Genomic DNA, 27,897 nt, shown 5'->3' with positions numbered 1-27,897 from the left:
GCAAGAGGACCAAGAGGCTAGAGAACGCTACCATGAAGACAAGGAGCACTGCAGGCGGTCAGGGGAGAGCGCTCGGCCCCGGGCTAAAGCGACACCACGGCCAAAGCAGCAGCACCACCACCGAAGACAGACAGACTAAGGCCAGGCCAGCCACCGAGGACCCGAGAGCCGGGGGCACCGGCTGCCTGAAATGTGTGGGCCAAGGGCTGAGCCGACGGCGAGCAGCCTGCGGGGCGGGGACAGAGGGCCATGCAGGAGACAACGCATCGATCAGGGCCAGATTTGGATGGCGGGGAAAAGAGCAGCTCTAATTCGATTCACATGTGTGTGTGTGTTAGCTTATTTATGTGAGTACACTTTAATTCATTCATTCATTTATTCTAAGGCTCCCAACGAGGGATTAAACCTGGGCCATGGCCGTGAAAGTGCCAAGTCCTAACCGCTGGACCACCAGGGAATTCCAAAGCAACTTTAACTTTAAATGAAGGGAGAATCTTGGGGTCTAGTGAAGAGGGAATACTTTTCTAAAACAACAGGACTAACAAACTGCTTCAACCTAAAAACAGAACAAAGAACAACTGGAAACCACTTCTGTTTTAGGCTGATGGGATCCACTTTGTGTAGTAAAACATGTATTTTTTATGCTTTTATGTAATCCACTTTTATCTAAATAACCCATTTATCTCATTTCTGCAATGAGATAAGATGCTTGTGATAAATATAAATCTAGCTGACTGCTTCCTTCTTCAAGAAAGTTTTGCTACATTAAAAACAACCCAAAAAACCCGGCTGACACATATCAGCAACAAGTAGTTCACAGACTCATGTATGCCTGGGGACCACCACATTTTTAGTAGCACAGGTCTGTAAAATTTTCACATTAGAGTAAGAGGTTTTATATTTTTGTAGGATTATAGGGTTTACGTTTAACTGAAGACACTATGAGAATATCTGTACTCAGGAAAAAAAGCTAAAGCCTTCTAAAGTGAGAAATGATCAAAAGAAAGTGTTCTTTTTTTAAAAAAGTATTTAATTTTTAATTGAAGAATAACTGCTTTCAGAATTTTGTTCTTTTCTGTCAAGAAAGTGTTCTTAACTGAGAATCCCTCAATAGGTTTCAGGGAACCTGTGAATTCCTTTGAAAATATAAGCAAAATTATATGCAATTTTTCTGGGTACAGGGTTTGTAGCTCTCTCACATTCTTTAAGAAGTCTTTGTCCCGAAAAAGGTGACTTAAATGAACAGCCCTATTCATTGAGAAGAGATAGAAGTTTATTAGTGGTAGCATGAAGCAGCTCTCCATGAGTAGCAGACCAGTACGCTGGCCGACTGCCTGTCTGCCCTCCCACCCATTTCCACCTTTCTCGTGCTCTGCCCTGAACCGGACAACCGCACTTCCCAAACTCACCTGCGCTTTGGCCACCGGACACATGTGGCCACGAGAGAGTAAAGGTGGGAAGAAGAGGGGAGGGACTGAGATGCTCTCCCCTTCTGTGTTTTCCGGAGCATCTCCCACAAGGCTCCAGCCCTACCCTCTCTCCAAGCCCCCAGCAGGCAGCCTGGTTCTGAGCGTGTCTCTCAGAGAGGCTCCCATTGCTGGGCTCGGTAACACTACTTTCCGGCAGCCTTAGGGGTGTTGATGACATCCATCTTTGTCAATTTTGAGGTTGTCTCGTCACGACACACTTGGCTTCTCTCTTTGGCTATCGTTCTGTATAAGTAATTTCCTACATTAAATGGCCTACACACGGAAGACTCCGGCTTCCCAGGTGGTACAGTAGTCAAGACCCCGCCTGCCAATGCAGGAGACCTGGTTTGATCCCTGGGTTGGGAAGATCCTCTGGAGAGGGGAATGGCAATCCACTCCAGTGTTCTTGCCTGGAGAATCCCATGGGCAGAGGAGCCTGGGGGGCTATAGTCCATGGGGCTCACAGTCGAAAATGACTGAGCACGCACACGTCACCTTACCTGGAAGACCCAGAATGGTCTCTCTCTTCCACTCTGGCTGAACCCTGGGGCTGAACCCTGGCTGCTATGTCTCAGTGCTATACCTGAATGAGGTGGTAGAGTGTGATGTCGGGAGGCAGGATGCTAGGGGTGGTGTACTGTGGGAACAGAGCAGCTTTAAGCTTTGGGTAAGGAGTCAATGCCATCTTCAGTAGCTGGGGATCGACTTTCTTCAGAGAGTTCTCAGTTTCTCCATTCTGAACGACCTAAATAAAAAGACAGATAATGTGGTAACAGAATCATCTTTTTCCTCTTTTCAAAATTTAAGTCCTTTTTTCATAAGATGCAAGGAGTAACAGGCTAACAGCTCTAGCTCTGACTTAAGACAAACTAGCTGTGTGGCCCTGGGCTGGACACTTAGGATCAGGCAGGCTTCAGTTTCTTCAGCTACAAAATTAGAAGGTTCAGCTAGGCCAGTGGCTTTCAAACTGCATAAGGAAAACCTGTTACAACAATATTTAAAATTTTAAGACATTAAATATATTTGATTGGATACTAAATAGTAAATATTTTAAAAGAAAAAAACCTACTAGACTAGATGACTCTTAGGTTCTTTCTCTCAGGTCTCAAGTTATTCTATGACTAATTTCTAATGGGTGATTACAAACAGAGACCTAAGTAACCATGAAGTTAAGATATACTGCATCATCTCAAACAGGTGGAATTAAATTAAACTAGCATCAGTAAGGAACTTACAGATTAGATATTTAGCAGCATTCTTAAGTTCCCTCTAACCAGCCACGCTACACTTTCAAAAAAGCAGAGATGGGCAAATTTTCACTGGGTTCCTCATAAAAGTTTTTCAGGGTAGCTAAAAATTATGATTTCCTTTTTAGCTCTCAAAGAGGTCAAATAATAGAGAGTAATTCCCAAGCCAAGATTCAAAGTATACTTACTCCAAGGAGCAATTAGATCTTGATTCCATCCTAAAAACAAACCTGGGCTATCAGAGAGCAAATAAAGGGGGAAAAAAAATCTCTACAGAACATTCAGTTGCCCCTTGTATCCACAGGGGATAGGTTTCAAGATCCTTACAGATAACCAAAATCTGAGGACCTCAAGTCCTTCAAATAAAATGCTGTAGTACAGTCGCCCCCTCCATACCTGTGGATGCAGAACCCCTGGATATGGAGGGCTGACTGGATCGGTCTCCTTTCAACTTAAGAGGATATGACATAAAACTTAAAAATTCACTGTTGTTTTATACTCTTTAATGAAATACTGGTACGTGGTTACATTTTAAATCAACTGAGATCTAGAAGATCCACAGCTATTTCTGCTAAATTTATAATCAGTCCTAGGTTGCTATAACATGTGAAAGTGCTGTTCATACCTGGCTGACGCCCCCAGGGGCATACACTGTGGTAGCAAGGGCCAGGAGGGTATGTCCTTCCAATAGCATACTGCTGACACTGGCCTGGTTGCTGGGAATCAGTATCTGAGCATTTGCAAGGCTAGCCTGGAAGATCAGTCTGGGATCTGAAAAAGAAGAAAGTACATTTTTCTCCTTGAGAGAGAAATACTAAGCTAAGAATTATATGGGCTTCCCTAGTGGCTCATATGATAGCGAATCCGCCTGCAATGTGTGAGACCTGGGTTTAATCCCTGAATTAGGACGATCCTTTGGAAAAGGAAATGGTAACCCACGCCAGCACTCTTGCCTGGATAATTCCATAGACAGAGGGGCCTGGAGGGCTCAGTCCATGGGGAGGCAAAGAGTAGGACAGGACTCAGTGACTCAAACACACCCATGAATCATCTAATTCTAAGAAAGAAAATGAATTTTTAGCTCTACCCACAGTAAGGGCTTTCTAAATGTAAAAGCGATAGGAAATCAGATTACAAAGGGAAAGAAAAACAGATGTCTATGTAAAGATAAAAACTTCCATTCAGGGGACGGAAACAAGGAAAACTGAAAGGTAGTAACGAACAAGGGGAGAAATAAACAACAGACAACAGCCTAACAGTTAATGTCTTCAACAAAGAGCTCATACAGAAGCCCAAGATACTATGGACAGAATAACTATTTTACAAAGCAGAAAATATAAATGCCTGACACAAAAATATATAATTCATTAGCAATAGAAATGCAAACTAAAACAGGAATTAGATACCATGTATCATCTGCTTCTTAAATAAAGCTTGAGTCTAGATTATGGTCAAATATTTGTCTACAGTTATATGACTTATTTAAAGAGTTTACAATTTAAATTCCATTCAAAAGACTGGTTATTTATCTAAAGCAATTTCTGTTTTAACACAGGATACCCATACCTGTTAAATTACTGGAAACTTGTCGACACTGAACTAAAAATTCAAACCAAGGGTGAGCCTCATGTAATTCTTTTTTTCCCAAAAAGGGACAATTTGGAGGACTAAGTCTGTATATAAAACAAACATACAAAATATCTGATTAACATAAAGGGTAAGACAGATAATTACAACCATGTTTGCTCAGGTGATATCTAGCATTAAAAAAAAAAAAAAAAGAAAAGAACTCTGCACTTAAAAAGTAAATAGAACACCATATACTCAGTCTTATAGTATGTTTTTCATATGCCTTACATATGATCTGGGAATAAAGAAAATTTTAGAGACAGAGAAACACTTAAAGTGTTTCCTACCATGATGAAATTTTACCAACGTCGTATAAGATTACCAGAATACCTGTATGCTTTAAGCTCTTTCTCAAGCTGAAGAGATGTTTGAAAACTTTTATATAACTACAAGAGGAGACTAAGCAGTTAAGGGTCGTAACAGGGCCTATGAAAATGTGGCTTTTAAACCCTTACTTGCCAGTAGTTTTGGGGGAAATATTTCTGTGTTCAAGTAAGCTTCAATGATATGAACAAGAAATACAACCTTTGCTTGAATTCCTAGCCTATTCTACACAAAATAAATAAAAATGTTCTCATTTGCGATGAATGTGGGTTCTGGAATCAAATATAACTAAATCTAACTTTAGCATTTACTAGCTGTGCACCTTAAACAAGGCACTAGGTCCCTCTCAAAGCCTCAGTTTCCTCTCTGTGAAATGGAGGTGTGAATGACCGCCTCACAGGAGTTTCCGAAGGTTAAGTGAGATAGTGCCCATGAAGCCCCAAGAGCAGTGCCAGACACACTGTGAGTGCTCACTACCGCTCCTATTAGGGTTACTGGCCCAACAGCAAGGAACCCTGGCCACAGACACGACTCCGCCAGCTGGTCTTAAGGAAGTATACATCCTGATGTCTGACTCCCTAAATATAGACTTTAGAGCACGTCTAAGATCCCTTGCAGTGGCTGTAAAGTCAGAGTTTGTAGCATGTGTTTGGTATGAAAGTCCAAGTTAGCCTTTAGAATCCTCCCTCCTTTAAATTTTTAAAGCATTAAATATTAATAATATTAATCAATATATCTAATTATTTAAAAGGTTAATATTGATGTTACATAGTTAACATTTAAAAAACACATGATAAGCATTTAGTTGAATGGAGTATTAAACTAAAAGACGTTACCAAATGTTAAAGTGGGGGGAACTACCTCAAAAAGATCAGTATTGCTCACACGAACGCGTAATATTTTCCTAAAAGTCATATTCAGATGTGATACGGAAAGAGGGAACATGAAGGCTTTGTTCTTAGTACTCACTTGTAATGGTCAAGATAGACATAAAGAAGATACTGCAGACTGTGTTCCAAACAATAGAGAATGAAGTGAGAGTGGAAATCCCATCCTTCTTTGGACCTATAGTTTTGAACAGCGAGGGCGTCCTGCATCACACCCCCAACACGGTTCAGTCTGACAAGGAAGAGTTCAAAGTCTTCTAACTCAGATGTAAGAAAAATTCCATTCCTATTGGGAAGGTTTAAATAAAACATGGCAAGTTTAAAAGTTGCTAGATTCAGAGCAGACCTAACCATCTCCATTGTTAAGTAACCTCAACTAGTTAAAAACGAGTATTTACGAACCAAGACTGCCATTCTTACCCATAGACATGCTCTGAAAGGTGTCTTTTGCTGGTCTCCAATGAAGGCTTCTCCAACACTGTAGTATTTTAAGGCAGTAATGACAGTCTCCAATACCTTAAACATTTCAAAAACCTAAACTAAATTACTTCTTAAATTACTACTTAATCTAAATTACAAACAAAAATTATTTGTTTTTGATTGGAACTGTACAACCCACTGTGGCTTTTTGAAGCTAGATGTTTTACACACTGAGGATTCACTGAAATATCCAAACTAAGTCATTAAGAGATTAAAGCATAATAAAGAGTAACTTAAATAGACCAACTATTAAAGAACAGAAATTTGCACTGAAATATCTTTATAAGTTTACTGTTAATACATCATGAAAGACAAAGTTTTAGTCGCTCAGTCGTGTCTGACTCTTTGCGACCCTATGGACTGTAGCCTGCCAGGCTCCTCTGTCCATGGAATTCTCCAGGCAAGAATACTGGAATGGGTAGTCATTCCCTTCTCCTGGGGATCTTCCTGACCCAGGGATCGAACCTGCATCTCTTGCATTCAGGCAGATTCTTTACCATCTGGGACACCAGAGAAGTCCATACACACCATTAAAGGAGCACAAAAAGAAAGTATTACATGGAGTTTAGAGAAAAACTGCACAGCCACCACCTCGATTATCGGACACTGTACCCGCAAGCCCTTGGAGTACTCCTCCCCTTTTACATGAGCTTTTCTGCCCACAGAGGTAACCACTATCCTGATTATCATGGTAACTGTTTCCCTACTTTCATTCACCAACATAGTTTCACTACCCATGTGTGTAGCCTGAAATATTAATAATATTTGGCTCTGGCTATTCAAACGACATATATGAATGGAACATCCTGGACACACTGTTGCTTTTTTCCCCCACTTAACACAGTGTGACTTATCCACGTTGATACCTACAGCTGTAGCATGTTTCCATTGTTACAGTTTCACTTGTATAGTTTTCACTGTTCCACTGTATGATTATCCCACATTTTATTTTTCTATTCTACCTTTGATAGTCACTGTTCCTAGATGTTTTGTAAAATAAATTTCCCTTTCTGTGCCGATAAATGAGGAGGAGCATCTTCTCAAATGTTTATTGGTCACACATGGTTCCTCTTTTGTCAATCATCTGTGTGCTAGTATCTTTCCCCTCCAGATCCAAGCTCTACTCTCCTGTTGTGTGTCCCTAGAGGCTCGCTCACCTAAGTGGGATGGTCTTCAAGAGTCCTGTGCCCTCAGGCTTCTGCTTTGCTTTGACTTGACCTATGAAGATCCCCCTTAGGAGACAAGAATCAAGAAAAAGGGAGGCTGGGGATGCCTTGGCGCGCTCTGTGCTGTGTGACAGCAGGCTGGCTAACACTGTCCACTGAGGGACACAAGTCCCACCAGGCAGCTCCCCTGGTCTCAGGGAGTGTCATCTCCCTTTGTCCCAAGCCAAGCCTCTTAGAAAGCACCCCCTAATCCCATGGTCATGAAGACAGTCTTCCCTATCTTCTAAAAGCATTATGATTTTACATGTAAGTTTTAAACACTACCTGGAGGGCTCCCTAGTGGTCTAGAGGTTACGAATCTGCACGCCAGGGCAGGGGATGTGAGTTCAATCCCTGGTCAGGAAGATCCCCTGGAGAAGGGAATGGCAACCCACTCCAGTATTCTTGCCTGGGAAGTCCCACGGACAGAGGAGCCTGATGGGCTACAGTCCCTGGGGTCACAAAGAGCTGGCGACAAGTTAGCAACTAAACACCAGCAGCAGTCACCACACCTGGCCAGCTCGTCCAGAATCCCACTCCTCATGCAGTCGCTGCAACAAGTATTCTGATCAACAATGTCAGTAGTCAGAGGCGGCCACTTATTCTGCTCAAGTGAAGCGTAACTGCTCTGGGTCTGGAATTCTCCAATCCACAGGATGATGCTGGGCCAATCATGGCGTGCTGTGAGGTATCTCCAGAGGGCTTCAGGAGAATATGAGTTATATCCTGAATAAGAACAAAATTCATTCTAAAACAGCAATGGATGACGATTACTGACATAGAATCCAACACCAACTGAGTAAAATGACGATCTGGGGAAATATTTAACATAAAAGAGGAGCTGCTCAGGCCCTCTGCTTCTTTTACTAGTTCCCTCTTTTGCGCAGTCTGTTTTCTAATTGATGGTCAGCGGAGCAAGAGCTAAATGTTGCCTACTGTTACTACAGTGGTTAAATGAAACTGGGGAATTACCTGTGTGTTTCATTTAGCTTGTCAGCCTTCTTTTTCCCTTTTCTTTTCCTTAGTATAAACAAAAACTTCAGCTGTAATAATAAACGTGAATTTGACACCCTATGAACTACCACTGTTTACCATTGTTAAGTTATTCTCCAGAGCCCTGGTATGATACAGATTCTCAGTTTACACAAAGAGAAACCAAAGACTGTTTTGAAAAACAAAGAACGTCATAGAAGCTAGGAAGAGAACTCTTAGCCTTGAAATTTCATATTCACTGAACCAGATGATTTTTCTCTTTCACAATCACATTATAAATCCCTTACAAAAACCTCAAGACAAGAAAAAGCTCTCCATATAAAGACTTGCATTTTAAAGCAACTGAGTATTTTTCCCCAAGAAGAATTAGAAAATGAAGACGCACCAAAATATTCAAATACCAATGCCTAACTTAATCGTCACTCATTCTTTCAGGCTCTTCCATACTTGCCTTCTGGATTTATCCGGGGGAGAAGGATGGATTCTCGTGCTGGCTGACTCCACCACTGAGCCCAGTTTAACACAATTCTATGGTCTTGCTTGTTATCTTTATGATCGTATTTCAGGAACGAGTCCAACACAGACTTGTGCTTGGAAAAATCTTGTTCCTTTATCCAATACCTAAAAGCGTGATAGGGAATTTTTAAATTTTGGAGGGAAAGGCATCATTCCTTTTTCTCTGCTCAAGAAGTTCCACTCTTTCGGGGAACACATAATTCAATACTCTTAATTTTGTATTTCTTATCTTAAAATATATCTAATATGTACATATTGATATGACAGGGGATTCCTCAGGCCCTTCTGGATGATACAAGTTTAATTTTCATAGGGAATATGAGCTCAATTCCACATAAGAAGTCTAAGATAACAATTAAAAACTAAGCCTTATCTATAGTATTCTTCCTATGTTATAAAAACGGGGCTAATGAGACTACCTGGGTAAAGACTGGATCTGCATATTTTCTTGTAAATGTCCTGAATAAAACTTCTCAACTTGATGCACAAACTCTACAGTCCTTTTCTCTTTTTCAGAAAAATAATTTTTTTCTTTAAAAATTTCAACCTTGAACAAAAAGCAATTAAAGAAAAAAATCACAAAGAATCAAGAACATTTGCAAAACAAATTCCATGAGATTAAATGCCACTTAAGAATTATATTTTGAATTTCTGAGCCAATGTATGTATTCACACAAATCTTCCTTTAACATAAAGGCAAAATGTTCATTTAAATAAAGACAAGGAGTTGTCATACTTTTATTTTACTAGGTATTAGCTGAATGTTAAAATAATTTGTTTTGAGGTTTCACCAACATTTATTAGAAAACGTAAACTACTTAGTCTCACCTTTACCTACCAAAAAGTCCCGTATACTTTTATCAGTTGTATAGAAGCATATCTTGAGCAACTGGTCTTTTACATTAAAGCCCTGAAGTAAACACAGAAAATCAAGAAAACTTACATTTTGTAATGGAGCTATTTGAACCTAAATATCTGGTCAATACAGAGGCACTCTATTGCAGAAATGTGCCCTGTTAGCATTCCACAGGTTTCCTGCTCTTGTAAACGCTCATTTTCTACATTTACCATAATATTTACAGACTATCTCTAAATCCTTAAGGTGATTTGATTTGCCAGAATGGCAAAGGCAGCACACAGAACAATTTAAGGCAAGGCCAGGCTACCACAGGACCAGAACTACAGGTCTCTGCTATGATGATTCACTTGGAGACAGCCGTCAACGCGCCGGACAAATCTGACAGTCTCACCCCCTGAACGTCCAGAAAATTACCATGGGCAAGCCCTCAGCCATGCAGATGAGGACCTCATCTCAGTCCAGGAACCCCATCTCCAGGACATCCCCTTCTCAAATGAAGTAAAACCACAGAGCACAAAGCAGAGGTGTACACAGCCTGAAAGCTCCGATGGCGACGTAAGAGAGAACATGAAGAATGTCCCCCAGCAAATAGCGAGGTCCTCTGCACGCTCCGAAACGTGTGAAACCTTTTATGAGAAACACCGTTTCCCCTTCTCACCAAAGTACCAAATCTAATAGAGAACAAATGATGGAAATTCTAACCAAGAATCTCTTCAAGACTGTTCTTAGCACTATAGGTTTCCCAGTACCACTGTCGTAATTTCCCAGTAAAAGCTACACACACTTCTTAGTTTTGTGACATGACTACAGATACAAATCAGTTTTCCTAACAGCCGGAAACTGTATTATGCACAGAAGAGAACTTCTTTCATTAGCAACTTTATGATCAGACAAACAAACTGTGCCACTTACCATGTTCTTCAAAAGCTCAGAGGCTTCCTCTATGTTGTTCTTTTTCAAATTGTCAAAGACCAAATCGAGGCCTATTCTAATCAACTCCTCAAGTCTTTGAGCAGAATGACTGTTAATCCTGAAGAAAGTCTGTGCCTCTGGTATTTTGTTGCTTAAAATGGCATTGGCAATAACTTCCTAGGAAAAGGAAGAAAAACATCTGCCTTTTGAGTTCCTTTTTATTACCTTAATATGTTTATCAACAAGGGACTTATATATTTTCTGAGTACCTCAATAAGAGACTTTTACTGAAAATCTACTACTAAATTTGGGGCTTGGAAGGGGTATGAATTGACCAAAATACAGACTCTGCTCTCCAGGAGCTTTTAGATTAGTGGAAGAAATGCAAATAGAGCACAGATTATAGTACTGCACGGTAAGGGTGATGATATAGGTATTTCCAGGGTCCAGAGAGGAGGGTTCAGAAGAGGAATATCTAAATAAGAGAAATGAATAAAAAAGAAAAGGGTTCCTAGTAGAGCTGACCGACGAAGTGAACGTTTTAAAGACAAGTAAGTGTGATGTATGTTTAATGAGAAAAGAACATGACTTCCAAAAACAGAGAATATTTCATGTGCAGAGGCACAAGGGCCAGGAACAGTATCAAGCCTTCAGAGAACTCCAAAGCACTTAATGTAACTAGAGAAAAAGCTGAAGAGAGTAGCAAAAGCGACCTGAAAGAAAAGCAGAATCTCCATCCCAACGGCATGGTGTGTGTGACACAGGTTTTATTCTGAAAGTTACGCAGAGCCACTGAAGGGTCTTAAAAGCTAGGATAAAACCATACAGATATATTTGGAAGACACATGTATTTTAGAAAGGACACGCACACATTGGCACGCATGTTTTTGCAGACAGATTCCACAACTTTCATCCAAGTGGACTGTAACCTCCCCCCAAATTAAAAATCAATGAGTAAAAAGAGCAGAAGGCCATAGATGAAACCTTGCAACACATTAAAAGTGGGAAAAACAGGAAATGAAACCAGTGAAGGAGACTGGAAGAGAGAACCCTGAGAGTGGAAGGAAAACCAAGTAATTTTCGGTTAGAGAATGATTGAGAGACAGCGAGCGCAGCCACACCAGGCGCTTCCCCGCCCTTCTACCCCGAGAGGGGCAGCCCTGTGAGCCTGGCAGCATCTCAACCGCAGCGCTTTCGAGCCCCATCGGTGAGGACGTCGGGGTTGGCTACTCTGGCCTTGGTCTTTTCAATGCCAACATCCTCCAAGAGATTAGAAGAATCCTTCCAGTCCCTGGTCAAAAAGAGGGCATCATAGTCGGTTGTATAAACTTCTACTATAAAAAGAAAGCCAAGTTGATGAGTATAGAAAACCTAACTGGAATCTGAGATAGGAACTGAACTGAATATACTTCCAACTATATAATGTCATAACTTTCTTAAGATCGAATCACCAGCAGCAATGTGATTCCTTCCAAAGCCAGGCAGAATGGACCAGTCCAAAGTCCCATGTCCTAGATATTGAAGGGGTGCTAGTTCACGATGGGTTTGGGGTTGGGTGTTTCTCACTGGATCCAAATGGGCAAATGTGACATAAAGAAGCTGCCTATCTGTATTCTGAATTAAATAAATGGAACTTGTAAACATATATTTGAAGTTGTACTCAGAGATCCCCAAATCTATAAAACATAAAAGCCTTTCCAAAGACTCTGAATCAGAAATGTACAGATTCTAGGGATTTCCCTGGTGGTTCAGAGGTCAAGACTCTGAGCTTTTACTGTGGGGGGTGGTGAGGGGGCAGGATTGATCCTGGGCTGGGGAACTAAGACCCTGCATGCTACAAGTGTGGCCAAAAAAAAAAAAAAAAAAAGGAAGAAGGAAAATTAACACTGTCACATGTTACACTATGGACAAACCACAAGTATACAGAGTTTAAATTCCATTTCTTCTATCATTTTCTCAGATTCTCTGAATCTGAAAAACAAAAGAAGTGATTATCACTAATATTTACCTCGACGCTGAGTTTCTCCCATACACTGCTCTCCTTTACTCTGGGGATGCTTTCATTTACGTCACATTCATCTACAGCATCTGTTAGCTTCCAGGGAAACTTCATCATGAAGGTTCGAAGTTCATCAATGTAGCTGGTCAAAATGTCCACTCCTTTCTGTAGATTTTCATCTAGCTCTATGGAAAACACCAATGTGCCAGTTTCAAACATAAAGAGAGAGAGAGTGTGTGTGTACATGTGTGTGAGTAGAGAGAGAGAAATAATTCACCATGAGCTATATAACCATAATGAAGTTTACAAAATGGCAAAATTCAAACTCAGTGTTTTCAGATCAAACAAAAAAATCTATCTTTTTTCCTATTTACAAGTATCCCCATGTTTTAATATAACCCCCTTCACCCTCTTCACAATGATTAGTTCTTCCTGCCAAAATTCCCAGGATTAGAACCCATTTCACTCACTCAATTACACACTGAACTTAGCAAATGGCACTCCGCTGGCTTATGCCCTCTCGTGCAATAGGATCACTTATATCTCTGTCCTGACATAAGGGTAGGGTAATGGTCCCTTTATTTCCTGCTTTTCTTACCTTCAACGTGAATAAAAAGCTCCTTTATTTGTCTGTTAAGAAAAGACAGTGTAAGGTTAAGTAACTGTTCTGAAAAGTGTTTGCTTTGGGTTTCAGAATCATTTTCTCTAATTGCCGAGCAAAGCAAATCCAATGCTGGTGCCAGCTCTTCCACATCTGAGGAAAAACCAAAGAAAGTATTATGAAGACCACCAGGACACTCCCAATAAAATGAACCTACCCCAAAATACTATGCTCCAATACCTTAAAACAGAAGACAAAGACCAATGTCTTACTCTCAAAAAGCTCACAAAACTTTCATGAAGTCTTATTACCTGCAAACTTCAGGGACTCCACTTATCACTAGTCGTTATTTACTGGTGTTACTAGTAACTAGGATTTTGCTGACCACCTACTCTATTTTAAATACTGTACTTGGTGTTTTATAAATGCTATCTCACTTATTCCATTTAGCGATCAGAGAGGTAGGTGTTATATCCCTCTTTCCACAGATGAAGAAACTGAGGTTTCTTTTTTTTTTTTGAGACTGAGGTTTCAAGAGGATAAGTAACTTGTCCAAGCTAATCTGAGCATGAGTGGCACAGAACAAATTTGAATGTAAATCTGCTGATTCCAAAACCATTCTCTTAAACATACAGGTGAAGGCAAGGATGGAGGCCCCTGAATCTTCTGTTTGCCAGCTGGAAATAAAATGCTGCCTGCTCATTCCAGCATCGGCCCCAGCTCTAGAACTGCGTCTGTGTGAGAATGATGGGAAACATGGGTTTTACCCAAAGAGCAGGAAAAGCTAATCCTATGCTTCTTATTTCCAGATTTATCCCCACCTTTTAGGGCAGAGCAGTGCAGGTATGAGTGGAGGGAGGAGTAATCACTGACCACCGAGCAGCAGAAGGGAGTAATGACCACACAGCTGCTGCTGCAGTTCCCTCAACACCACAAACCAGGCCTTTCTCTGTAAATTTAAGCAGACTTAAAAAAAAAAAAGTGGAGCATAAAAAAGTTAGCAGTTCAAGAGGGAGGAGGGCAAACTCTGCACTCAAAACAAGAGAATGTCAGTTCACCCTGCAAGTGAGAACCAACATTACACTGACTGAAAGGGTAGGCTGCTCTTTTCTCCACTAAGAAGAGTATAAACTGGTAGCAATTAATCCCAATAATTGTACATATGTGAGATTATACAAACACACAGCATTTATAGCACATTGCCAACAATAGCAAAAATGAGAATCAACCTAAATGTGTAACAGGAGTTTGGTTGGGGAAACTATGGCACAGCCCAAATAATGAAATTCTGTGCCACCATAAATAGGTATACCTATTGTTATCAAGAAAGATGTCTGTCATACATTATCAAGTGAAAAAACAAAAAGCAAATTATAAAACTTTATGTACATGGGAAAATACATTTTTTTTACCCTGTCCATCCAAAGAGAGGATTTGCAATGACTATCTGGCTGAAGAATAAAAGCAGAGCTCCTGTTTATTAAAAATGAAAGCCCAAGTCTTAAAAAGAATTGGTAATGTAGCAAAAAAGAAAAGTCAGGATGAAAACTAAGCCAGCTGCACTGTCACTATATACCTCAAACAGCTGCAAGAGTGGGGAATTTCACAAATGAATTTTGTTTTCTTTTGAGTAAAATGCTCTTAAATTTCAAGGAAATTTCAAGGATCATCTCTTCCTTGCATGCTAAAGATACAAAGCACAGCACAGCGTATGAATAACTAATATTCAAAGTATAATGAGAGCATTTACAGACTCTTACAATTCTCCCAGTAGTCCAGAAAGTAGACAAAACATTACGACTGAGTCTTGGCTAGTAAAGAAGTCCTCAGAAAACATATCAATAATTTGAAAGTGATTAAAAAGGAAAAATGATAAATACAAATGTAGAAGTCTTCATTCCACTTACGTTTTAAATATAAATGGGATGCAAAGTGATCAAACTGATCAGGTACAGAAGATTTTGAGGATGGCGTCAAAAGATTTTCCTTGCTCTTTAAAAAGAAGTCTACTGTGTCCAGCTGACGATTTTCTATACCTGCCTGAAATGGGAGGAGATCAGGAAAAAATTACAATAAGAAAAAAAAATTTGGGATACAAATTGTTTTTTAAAACTTTATAATTTAATGTGCTAACACAGAGATACAAGGCTATCTTTATCTTGTAGGAGTACCTGAGTTTCAGTGCAGATTCTGAGAACGACTGTGTAATCCAGGGCAAGTCTCTTTAACTTTTTGAAGCAACAGTCTCTGCTTCAGCACAAACAGGAGGTTCTAGCTCTGTGCATGCTGAATGCTAAGCCGCTTCAGTTGTGTCCAACTCTTTGCAACCCAATGGGCTATAGCCTACCAGGAGAACCCATGGGATTCTCCAGAAAAGAATACTGGAGTAAATCGGCCACCCCTCCTCCAGGGTATCTTCCCAACCATTTTGTAATTCTAAAACCATTCAAAGTTAGGTACCTGGGGATCACCCTCACAGTTAAGTTACAACCTATTTGAATTAAAGTTTTATAGCAGATTAATACAAAGTTAAACTGAAAAAGCAGACTTCTGTTTCTAACTAGGAATATGAGGAAACTGTTCTATAAAGAACACTTAAAGATCATAGGTTTAAAATTATATATACAGTTGACCCTTGAACAACTCGGGGGTTAGGGATGCTGACCCTCCTACACAGTGGAAAACCCATGTCTAACTCTACAGCCATCCCCGAGTAAGAGGTTTCACACCCATGTATTCAACCTGCCTTGGATTGCACAGTACTGTAGGACTCACTCCTGAAAAAATCCTGGTATAGGTGGGCCTGCGCAGCTCAAATCCATGCTGCTCAAGGGTCAATGATGGTGTGTGCGTGTGCGTGTTTACATCTTTAAAAGCTCAGTTGAACTGAAGAGAGGGAGAAAAATCCTCAGAATTAAAAACAAATTCTGATGGCCGGAAAATAGGACGAACCAACCAAACTCAATTCCTGCCTGTCTCTGTTTTATAGGAACACAGCCACATCCATCCACTTACATATTGTCAGTGGCTACAACGGCACATCTGAGTGGTTAGAACAGAAACCTGCCTGGGATCTCTGGCCCTGGAGAGAAGCTTGCCACGCCAAGGCTAAAGCACCTCACCCAAGAAGCACCTGGAGAGCCTGTTCGAACGTGGGCTGCCGAGTCCAGTCCCCAGAGATTCCGATTCCCTAAGTCTGGGGTGGAGTCTGAAAATCTGTGTCTCTAACGAATCTCCAGAAGGTGTGATGCTGCTGGTCTGGGGACCACACTGAGAATCCAAGGGCTGAGTTCTGGGTGCGAGGCCAGGCAGGCTGGGTGGAAGTACTGGTGAAAGTTATGTGTGGAGGGAAAGAAAAGAAGAAAGGGACTTCCCTGAGAGAGACAGGAAATAGCCCCTGACTCCGCACTGCACAGTGAAAGGGAAAACTAAACTGCGTATGCTTAAGTGAGAATACGGCTGCACACAGTTAGGAAGCTTGCAACTTTCAAATAGCTCAGCAAAAGGAAGTAACATACAGTCAGAACAACCGCAGGAAACTGCTGGGCCAGTCGCTCAATGTCCCGACTCTGTGTGACCCCATGGCCTGTGTAGCCTGGCAGGCCCCTCGGCCCCGGGGTTCTCCAGGCAAGGATACTAGAGTGGACTGCCCATGGAGAAAAGGTAAATGGATTTTCATTTTATAACTTTTACAATTTTTCTATAAATTTGAAAAGTTTCAAAATAACACATTTAAAAATAATGACCAAATAGTAATTCTAGAAATAATAAATAAATAAAAATTGAAACTAGATACTCAGCGGATATACTGAATACCAGATTAGACCTACCTGAGAAGAGAAATAGTAAGCTGAATTACCCAGACTCAAAGAGATTAAGATAAACTGAGCGAAGTATGAAGATTCTGACTTCTTCTGATCAAAGTAAAGAACCCTGTGACAACTGGAAAATGCACATCCAGCTTTCACAGGGGCGTCTATGAAAACTGCGCGTTCGCTAGGCCAGACCTGAGTCTCAGCAAACTCGCTCATTTGTGTGCTGTGGGAGACTAAGGCCAAAGCAATGCTGCGATACCCCCTAATCAAGCTTCCCACATGGACACAGTGCGCAAGGGGGGAGGCTCTGCAGCCACACTGCTTGGGTCCAAACCCTGCCACTACCAGTTACTGTCCAGGTGCATCTGAACTAGGATTCCTAACCTCTATGTTCCCTCAACTGTAAAATGGAAATAATAGTTTTTATCTATAGGTAAGAAAATGAGCTAGCACCTGATTATTAACATTAATATTTAGAAAAAATAACTATAGGAAATATCCCAACAGTAAACATGATTACTTTGGGATAACAGATTTATAAGAGACGAATTTTCTTTTTTTCCCCATTCTTAAATTCTCTATAATAATTATTTTGTAGTACATAAAAGGTAAGTCTTTCAATAAATGGTACTGGTAACTGAAAATTTATATGCAAAAGAATGAGGTTGGGTCCTTTCCACTTACCACATATAAAAATTAATCAAAATGCATCAAAGAATCAGATGCAAAAACTAACACAATAAAACTCATCACTTTGTAAGAGTAAATTTTCATGACCTCACAGAATAGCACTGGTTCCTTAAGCTAGAACACCAAGAGCACAAGTAACTGAGAAGCGGAACTCCCTAAACAGGTAAACTAACGTCACGAAAATTAAAAACCTATGTTTCAAAGGACACCATCAAAAATGCTGGAAGTAAAACCCGCAGAATAGGATAAAATATCTGTAGATCATACATCTCATAAGGGACTAGTATCTAGAATATATAAAGAACCCTTAGAAAAAACAATAAAGACAAATCACTCAATTACAAAATGAACAAAGGATTTAAGTAGACATTTCTCCAAAGAGACATATAATACAAACGGCCAAAAAGCACATGCCAACATGCTCAGCACATTGGTCATTAGGAAAATGCAAGTGTAACCCACAATGAGACACCGCTTCTCGGTGACTCCAGCCACTAGGGTGGTTATGATACAGCAAAACTGGACAGAGCCGTGGACCTGGAGCTCTGGAGCTCCCTCATCTCGCAGCCACTGTGGAAACCAGCCTGGTGGTTCTTCAAAAAGTTAAATAGCTTGCTAACTCTACTGCCAGGTGTATACCCAGGAGACAGGAAAAACTACGGTGGTAAACACTTTCAGAGGAGAATTCTTAACAGCAAACAAGGGAGAGCCACCTGAGTGTCCACTGCTGACGACTGGACTGAAAATACGCGCCATATCCACGTAGCGCAAAGCCGCTCGGGCAGAGAGAGTGAAGTCCTGACACATGCTACACGGACGGACTCTGAAAACAAGCCAAGTGAAAGAAGCTGTCACAAAAGGCGACAAAGCAGATCAGTGTGTGGATATGAGGGTGCGTGAAGAGTTGGGAGTGACTGCTACTGGGGTGGAAAAAATGAGACAGTGAAAACACTGGCAGAGAGGATGTTGTACAAGTCTGAACACACGAAAAACCACTCGTGAGTGAATGATACTCCTACCCACAGACGGGTGAGGGTTACAGTATGTGCATTAGATCTCAATAAAGCTGCCACTAAAAGATGAGTCTGGTATGTAACTTTATTACGTTCTAGTTTTCAACCTTTCCATGTGGTATAGTAGAAAGTGCCCCGAGTTTGATTCTGGCTCCTGCCTTATTAGTGCCGCTATGGACCACTCAATACTATTGTTTTTCATCTGTAAAATGAAATGAATACAAACTACCCAACTGGGCACCTGTGGTTATTTTAGCACAATTCAGGATGCACAGAGAGTGTGAGCCACACTGTTGCTGCTTACTCCCTAAAGTCGCGTCCCACTCTTTTGCAACTCCATGGAGTAGCCCACCAGGCTCCTCTGTCCACAGGCTTTCTCAGACAAGAATACTGGAGTGGGTGAGCTAAAAACTGCTGTATAAATTCAGGGATGTCACTGCAACAGCAGGATAAGAGTGGTGGGGAAGATAGAGCAGGATGAGTGCTCATTCCTGCTTGAGCTTCCCATGGCTTGTTTCCACTTCATTTATTCTCATTAGCTTATTGTTGCCTCCATCTTTTGTAACTTTTTCTTTCTTTAGTTCAGTTCATTTCAGTCGCTGAGTCGTGTCTTACTCTCTGCGACTCCATGGACTGTAGCATGCCAGGCCTTCCTGTCCATCACCAACTCCAGGAGTTCACTCAAACTCATGTCCATTGAGTCGGTGATGCCATCCAACCATCTCATCCTCTGTCGTCCCCTTCTCCTCCCGCCTTCAATCTTTCCCAGCATCAGGGTCTTTTCAAATCAGTCAGTTCTTTGCATCAGGTGGCCAAAGTATTGGAGTTTCAGCTTCAGCTTCAGTCCTTCCAATGAATATTCAGGACTGATCTCGTTTAGGATGGACTGGTTGGATCTCCTTGCAGTCCAAGGGACTCTCAAGAGTCTTCTCCAACACCACAGTTCAAAAGCATCAATTCTTCAGCTCCCAGCTTTCCTCACAGTCCAACTCTCACATCCATACATGATTACTGGAAAAACCATAGCCTTGACTAGACAGACCATTGTTGGCAAAGTAATGTCTCTGCTTTTTAATATACCGTCTAGGTTGGTCATACCTTTCCCTCCAAGGAGCGTCTTTTAATTTCATGGTTGCAGTCACCGTCTGCAGTGATTTTGGAGCCCCAAAAAATAAAGTCTGACACTGTTTCCCTTGAAGTGATGGGACCAGACACCATGATCTTTGTTTTCTGAATGTTGACTTTTAAGCCAACTTTTTCACTCACTTTCATCAAGAGGCTCTTTAGTTCTTCTTCACTTTCTGCCATAAGGGTGGTATCATCTGCATATCTGAGGTTATTGATACTTCTCCCGGCAATCTTGATTCCAGCTTGTGCTTCTTCCAGCCCAGCTTTTCTCATGATGGACTCTGCATATAAATTAAATAAGCAAGATGACAATATACAGCCTTGACATACTCCATTCTCTATTTGGAACCAGTCTATTGTTCCATGTCCAGTTCTAACTGTTGCTTCCTGACCTCCATACAGGTTTCTCAGGAGGCAGGTCAGGTGGTCTGGTATTCCCATCTCTTTCAGAATTTTCCACAGTTTCTTGTGATCCACAGAGTCAAAGGCTTTGGCATAGTCTATAAAGTATAAATAGATGTTTTTCTGGAACTCTCTTGCTTTTTCGATGATCCAGTGGATGTTGGCAATTTGATCTCTGGTTCCTCTGCCTTTTCTAAAACCAGCTTGAACATCTCAAAGTTCACGGTTCACGTATTGCTGAAGCCTGGCTTAGAGAATTTTGAGCATCACTTTACTAGCGTGTGAGATGAGTGCAGTTGTGTAGTAGTTTGAGCATTCTTTGGCATTGCCTTTCTTTGGGACTGGAATGAAAACTGACCTTTTCCAGTCCTGTGGCCACTGCTGAGTTTTCCAACTTTGCTGGCATATTGAGTGCAGCACTTTCACAGCATCATCTTTTAGGATTTGAAACAGCTCAACTGAAATTACATCACCTCCACTAGCTTTGTTTGTAGAGATGCTTCCTAAGGCCCACTTGAGTTCACACTCCAGGATGTCTGGCTCTGGGTGAGTGATCATACCATCTCGACTATCTAGGTAGTGAAGATTTTTTTGTACAGTTCTTCTGTGTATTCTTGCCACCTCTTCTTAATATCTTCTGCTTCTGTTAGGTCCATACCATTTCTGTCCTTTATTGAGCCCATCTTTGCATGAAATGTTCCTTTGGTATTTCTGATTTTCTTGAAGAGATCTCTAGTCTTTCCCATTCTGCTGTTTTCCTCTTTTTCTTTGCACTGATCACTAAGGAAGGCTTTCTTATCTCTCCTTGCTATTCTTTGGAACGCTGCATTCAGATAGGTGTATCTTTCCTTTTCTCCTTTGCTTTTCACTTCTCTTCTTTTCACAGCTATTTGTAAGGCCTCCTCAGACAGCCAATTTGCTTTTTTGCATTTCTTTTTTTTGAGGATGGTCTTGACCACTGACTCCTATACAACATCATGAACCTCTGTCCACAGTTCATCAGACTCTCTGTCTTCATATCTATTCCCTTGAATCTATTTGTCACTTCCACTATATAATTGTAAGGGGTTTGATTTAGGTCATACCTGAATGGTCTAATGGTTTTCCCTACTTTCTTCTATTTCAGTCTGAATTTGGCAATAAAGCGTTCATGATCTGAGCCACCGTCAGATTTATTTCTTAAATAGTGTTCATTATGTTATCCTCAAAGCCAAAAAGGGTAAATTGCTAAGCAGAATTAGGGTAATGAAACAGCCAAAACTAAGCAAATGGATGGGTAAAGGCTATATATCTTTTGTTGCTAGGTTGCATGTATCTCCCAACTCTTTGGCCACATAAGAGTAAACAACAGAAAATAATCGAACACCATCATACTGCAGACACTCAATTCTGTTACCTCTAGCGCGTGTATGGGGATGGAACACCGCCCCCAACCATTGAGATGACAAAGAGAGTCCACAGTGCTGGCACTTCCGTGGATCATCAGCCTATTTAAAAATTCCTCTTGAGTCAAACCAAACAAAATCAGAGAGAGTCCACTTTCTACAAGACAAAAAGTCAGCTTTAATAAATTATTAGGACTTAGGTTTCAGTGTTATGACAGGAATTAATTTCTAACTACTCAATACTTCAGTACTGTAATTACTAATGTTTATTGGGTACTGGTAACTAATGACCTCAATTAATAAATTCATCATAATTTTTCAAAGAATAATTTCAACTTTCAAAACAGTAAACATGAGACAAATTCTCATAAGAACAATGCATCCTATGAAACAGCACTAAACCACTCTACTTTGTACAATCTTGCACAATCAATACTGTCTTAATTGTATCCTGTATAATTGTATTTTGTATAATGTAAAAAACTGTATCTTGCAGGATCAACACCTGGAAGCTTTACCAAAATAAAGCAATTAATAGCATGCTCTGATACACAGAAATACATGATTACCAAAATTGAGATACTGAAGAAGAAACACAGTTCAATCAGAACACTCAGTAACTTTATAGGAAATTATGGGATAAATGCTGAATCAACATATATCTGACACACCAAACCCAAATACCTATGGGAGCCAAGCAGGTAGGGAGAGAAGTACAAGAAAATGTAACCTAAAAAAAAAAAATTAAAAAACAAAACCAAAGCAAAACAACCAACCTGAAAGGAACTGGCCCATCTAAGGCCACTGAAATTTGGCTTCAATCCATAAACTGGAGGAGGGATGAAGGCCAGTGGGCCAAATCTTTTTTCAGTAACAACTAAAATGCCAGATTGTGTGAAACCCTCTAATTTTACATGCTTATAGTAAATAAAATCTTTTTTTACAGTCTGGACTTTCCTGTGGCTCAGATGGTAAAACGCCTGCCTACAATGTGGAATATTCATGTTCGATTCTTGGGTTGGGAAGATCCTCTGGAAAAGGAGATGGCAACCCACTCCAGTACTCTTGCTTGGAAAATCATGTGGACAGAGGAGCCTGGTACGCTACAGTCCATGGGGTCACAAAGAGTCGGACACGACTGCACAACTAAACTTTCAAAACCTTTTTAAAATTTTAGGTAGTGCAGGCCAACCAAAGTAAATCTGAGTTCAAACATGGTCCATGAGCAACCAGCTTGCAACCTCTGCCTACACAGACTGAAGTCCTGTGAGAGACTTGAACTCTCTGACTTAGTATGCTAAGCATTTAACTGAGCAGAATTAATCTTAACTAAAAATCAAACACATGGATAACAGTACTAAGAGTAACCCCGAATTTCCTCCACCAAAGCTGAGGCTTAAGAGGTGCGAGCAGGCACCACCACCACTCAGGCAGAAGTAAAACTGGCATTAGGGCAGCCCCCAGCATGGACTCCAACCTGTTAGATGTCCTCACCTGTCAAGACGAGGCACAGCTGCTGGACTCCACCGCTGTCTACAGGAATACATTTTTTGCCCAGCAAACACCACTGCGTGCTCTGGGTCTCCAAGTCCCACAGAACAATGGTCCAGCCTGTGCCTCGCCCTGCCCAAGTGAACAGGGCAGTGAAGCCTGTCACAGACACGCAGGCCAGCTCAAGGGGCTCCTCCTGTGCCCTGAGGTGCACCCTCTTCCACACTCGTCCTGGATCGCTGGTCCTCGCGGGGCCTTTCTGTGGAAAATTACACGGGCCCCATGTCACACCCTGTGGAACAAAGGCCCAGTCTGACACACTGGTGCTGCGGTTACCAGATCCAGGGGACTCCAGATGCGAAATATCCTGGAACCACGGAGCATAGCAGGAACCTCCCAGCTTGGAGCTCTTTATTGTTTCATTCAGTGACGACAGCTGGGCTTTCCAAGACCTGGGAGAGAGGACAGAACTCACATCTGTGACAGTGAAAGGCAGTAAGAGAGGCACTAAACCAAGCTATGATGCACTTAGGGAAATAGGAGTATCCACTCTGTGAAGACTTGAGCGAAAAGGCGCGGTGTCAGCCTCACACACATGCACAAACGAAAGTAATACAGTAAATCTAAAAAGGAGGTTTCTGTACCTATCAGTTCGGAAGGAAAACTTGGTCAGTTTCATGTTGTAGTCAGAATTAACAGGATCATCTTCATCTATCCCCTTGGGACCTTCAAGAGGAATGTCTTGTAGAGTTTTTTCACATAACAGATGTCCTGGGTATTGCCTATGTTTCAAAAACAATAGTCATGGTAAAAAATGATGGTCAAACCCAAATCCATGTTATTGCCTCTCCTGTTAAACATGAAAACGGGGTGGAGGTGTCGCAGAGCAGAGGTAGTACAGACGCCTCCCCTGGCCTGGGCGCCTCACCCCAGTGCTGAGGACACACTGAGGGAGCCATGCCGTGCATACGAAGCTGACAATGTAACATTATACATCAATAACATGAATTAAAAAATTTACCCTTAAGGGAAGTTAGTTTTATGAAGAGACAAGAGCATGTATCATCTACTACACTGTGGATGTGAAGCTGAAAACTTTTACCTGAACTAATGTATCTGAATTTTTCAACAACCCTATGAGGTAAATATACGCCAGTTTTGTAGTTATAGACACTAAGGCTCAGAGAAACAGTGCAGCTGGATTTGAACCAGGTAAATATGACATAACTACAGGTGTTTGATCACCGACCACCACAAAGTGAGGTTCAGGCTGAGACCAGGGAAATGCATAACAGCTAGGAAAGCAAAGTATGAATGCAGGCGTAGAGGCAGAGTGTATGTAAGATGAGGCTGGAGAGCTTTGCAAGAGACAAACGAGGTCAGGCTTTATGGGCTACTAAGGATTCTTTGGAAGGAATGATGCTAAAGCTGCAACTCCAGTACTTTGGCCACCTCATGCTAAAAGTTGACTCATTGGAAAAGACTCTGATGCTGGGAGGGATTGGGGGCCGGAGGAGAAGGAGACGACCGAGGATGAGATGGCTGGATGGCACTGTGGACTCGATGGACGTGAGTCTGAGTGAACTCCGGGAGATGGTGATGGACAGGGAGGCCTGGCGCGCTGTGATTCATGGGGTCGCAAAGAGTCGGACACAACTGAGGAACTGAACTGAACTGAAGGATTGTTAGCTTTCATCTTGGGGAAGGAGGAAAGAAGCTAGACAAGGGCTTTAAGTGCAGAAGCCACATGATCAGACACAGAGGAGAGGCTGCAGGAGACCAGGATGTACAGAGCCCCCTGAGCACTTAGTTAAATTATTAACCATTTCAACAAATTGAAGGTAACGGTGTGACTTGCATTTGTCAAGGAGATGATGTTAGAGAAGCAGGGTGGCAGTGAAGAGAGATGATCTGAGGAGAAAGCAGCTCCCCGCAACCAGCGGTATACGCACACTCTGTCCTCACACCTACCTACACTTTGATAGATGCGCATCTGAACACCACCATTCTGGCTACTCCACAGAGGGTGAATTTGAGAGGGGAAGAACAGATACAGTGAGACCAATTACGAGCCTGGTAAGCTAGTTCAGGTAAGCGATGACAAAGAAGTGAAGAAAAGTGGAAAAGATTCAAGAAGCCCTCAAGAGCTAGAATGACTAGGACCTGGTGATTGGATGGACATGGATCTAGTACTTAAGAGGCTGGAGATCTAGAAAAGACAGGAAACAGAAAATGGTCCCTGAGGAGGAGGGAAGGAGTGGGGTTCAGAGCACACATAGAGGGATGGGCCTGCATGGGAGCAAGATGAGTGCAAGAAAGTGAGAAATTTCATGTGAGAAACTGAAGGAGAGCCCGTGAGATGGGGTCTACTTCCTTTATAAAGCAGGAGGTAAAGTCATCCAAGAACAGCTGGGGGTAAAGAGATGAATAAAGGTTTGAGAAAAATGGATGTTTAAAACATTGCTGCAAAAAAAAAAGGACTCATGGAAAACATCACCGTAAAGTTGCCAGGCAACATGAGAGACCATGTAAGGCCTAAGTGTGAGCTTCAGTGGCATCAATTTTATCTGTGGTGTCCTCACAAGTGCTCAGCTGTGTGGATGCAGGGAATAAGACAGGATTAAAGAACGTGTTAGACCAAGTGCTATCACACAGCGGCATCGAGAGTTTAGGGCGCATTCAAAACACTGACTACGATGCCAGGTCACAGACTCTACACAAAGAGGGGCGTGAAGACAGAGGGAGATGCAGCCGTCACTCGTGACGTCAGCACGGAAACTCCAGTGAAGTCAGATGAGAGAAGTGGGAGTGCCCGAGAAAGCAAGCTGCAGTTCGGCAAGTTGTGGTCAGAGCGGGATGCGTCGAAGAGTGATTTAGGGGAGGGACAGTTTCATCTACTGACAAAGCCCAGGGTATGACTCTGAGAATGGACAGCTAAGGTGAACTGGAAGAAAAAGTTACTGACAGCAAATTGAACAAACAAGTCATGTGGAGCTTACACGAGCTTACAAACTCTATAGGAAACAAAAAATTAGGGAAGTAGTGAAAGACTATACGACTGAGTGTTAAACTGTAGTTCAAAGCAAAGAGTGCCAAAGAAGTTCAAAGAGAATAAAACTTATAAAATGAGCAGAAATTTACAAGTGGAAGGGATTTTAGTAAGGAATGACTTTGTAAGAGAGGTGGATCTCCGAGCAGGAACAGGACTTGACCAAATGAAAAGGGGTGGCTGATACTCCATATGGTGGGCAAGAACTAGAGGTGGAGGCCCAAATGGAAAAAATACTTTTAGATTCCATAGTACACTTACAAAATATAGAGTCAAGTTCCTCGAGAAGTTATACTAATTAAAGAGCACTCATGCAGATAATTAACAAATAGAGATAGACTGTTCATTGAGATGGACAAGAGAGATCCCCAAACTGACTATAGGGAAGGGAGCAGAAGTTCCTCACTGGCTGGTACAGTGGCTGAGTTCAAAGGAATTTGTCCCAAGGAATGTGCCTGGTGCCCCCTTCAGGGTTTTCCTGGGGTGCTGCCAAAACATCCAGAGGAACAGAACCCTGCACTCAAGCATCAGGGGAGGTAAGTGGGTTTTCCTTCCTCTTCACCTGTTAAACTGCTTTCCCAAGAAACTGATTAGGAGGTAACTCTACATATACAAGATATATTTCAGTCAGTGAAAATGGCCTACTGATACACAAGCATACAACCTGAAAATGTGATAATCATCCCAGCTTAAAAATTCTAAAAAATATGTTAAAAAGCCATTACAAACAAGTGGAAAAAAATCACAGTAGTAACAAGTTCTGGCTGATATGTGAGGATGAAATTAACTCATCGAAGTACATTACCAATGACTCAAGGGTATGTTTGTTTCATTCATATTAAGCTAGGACCAAAAATCCTAATGGCTTGAAATGTCCCTTAATTCTATAAGTCATAAAAGTTGATTAGCCTACTTGCAAGTTGCAATAATAGGTGCTGTGTACATGGGTATGCATAATCAGATACAAACATGTTCCTTTCCAACTAAGACCAGAAGCAACTAAAATTTCTAAATCAAAAAGCTACACACAGAAGTACTCAATTTTCACTAATATACTCAGGAAGCTGCAGGTGTGGGCCCTCCACAGGAAACACCCTAGGAAACCCTAAGATGGAAAAAGACGGACCCCACAGGCAGCCAGGACCACAAGCCACATAAGATGCAGTCCTAACAGGGTGAATCTCACTTTTCTTCTACTCTGGCATTGGAAAGGAGTGAGGAGATTACGTACAATAGCTAAGACTTTTTAAAATTGTGATTGGTTACTTTTTACATATGATGACATAAGCTATCTATAATATGAATATAAATCAAAATGAAAACTTGGATATGCATCCAGAAGTAAAAATAGCCAGTGGTCATCTGTACATATTTTTATATAGTAACAAGCTCACTATGTAGTACCTAGAATGTTATCAACTAGATAGAGGAAGAAAACTGGTTAAAAGAAAGGGAAAAAAAGGCTAACAAGTACATTTCTTAACCTCTTTATGGCTCTAATTATTTACCTCAAATTAGAGAAGGAAGTAATCTACATACCTGAAGTACAAAGTCAAGTTAACAGCAACTGCAGTGTTGGGGAAGCCCACCACCACGACAACATCCAGGTCCTGAGACACTTTCAGTGAAGTAAACGAAGAGCTCTTGGCTGGCTCCTGTTGCTGCTCATTACACACATCTTCCTGAGGAAGTGCTAAATCCACCTGAGCTACTTGTCTGCCCCCAACAATGTCAAAAATGTCTTTGAGCTAAGAGTTAAAGAAAATATCAGTCTTAAGTATGCCCAAACACTTAAAACACAGA

The 27,897-nt window shown here is 41.4% G+C and overlaps 1 protein-coding gene across 4 annotated transcripts in view; it reads right to left on the bottom strand.

Annotated features, from left to right (window-relative positions):
- The window catches only part of SPG11 (SPG11 vesicle trafficking associated, spatacsin), a 73,558-nt gene that overhangs the window by 40,194 nt on the left and 5,467 nt on the right, over positions 1-27,897 (bottom strand). For 2 of the 4 annotated variants that reach the window (XM_040227450.1, XM_040227451.1), the window contains exons 4-19: positions 27,634-27,835; positions 23,690-23,827; positions 23,049-23,497; positions 21,566-21,711; positions 15,029-15,161; positions 13,119-13,274; positions 12,530-12,705; positions 10,522-10,698; positions 9,589-9,660; positions 9,170-9,297; positions 8,686-8,855; positions 7,754-7,967; positions 5,639-5,842; positions 4,283-4,389; positions 3,342-3,487; positions 2,053-2,214 (exon numbers count right to left, since the gene is read on the bottom strand). In XM_040227450.1, the coding sequence (XP_040083384.1) occupies positions 2,053-2,214; positions 3,342-3,487; positions 4,283-4,389; positions 5,639-5,842; positions 7,754-7,967; positions 8,686-8,855; positions 9,170-9,297; positions 9,589-9,660; positions 10,522-10,698; positions 12,530-12,705; positions 13,119-13,274; positions 15,029-15,161; positions 21,566-21,711; positions 23,049-23,497; positions 23,690-23,827; positions 27,634-27,835 (2,780 nt within the window). The remainder of the gene's footprint in view (positions 1-2,052; positions 2,215-3,341; positions 3,488-4,282; positions 4,390-5,638; positions 5,843-7,753; positions 7,968-8,685; positions 8,856-9,169; positions 9,298-9,588; positions 9,661-10,521; positions 10,699-12,529; positions 12,706-13,118; positions 13,275-15,028; positions 15,162-21,565; positions 21,712-23,048; positions 23,498-23,689; positions 23,828-27,633; positions 27,836-27,897) is intronic. The other 2 variants (XM_040227453.1, XM_040227452.1) reach the window with 1 other exon arrangement.

The sequence above is a fragment of the Oryx dammah genome, unplaced genomic scaffold (genome assembly GCF_014754425.2).
Source record: "Oryx dammah isolate SB20612 unplaced genomic scaffold, SCBI_Odam_1.1 HiC_scaffold_26, whole genome shotgun sequence".
Lineage (NCBI taxonomy): Eukaryota > Metazoa > Chordata > Mammalia > Artiodactyla > Bovidae > Oryx > Oryx dammah.
Note: the sequence above shows the minus strand (reverse complement) of the source record. Positions and strands in the feature narration are given on the sequence as shown.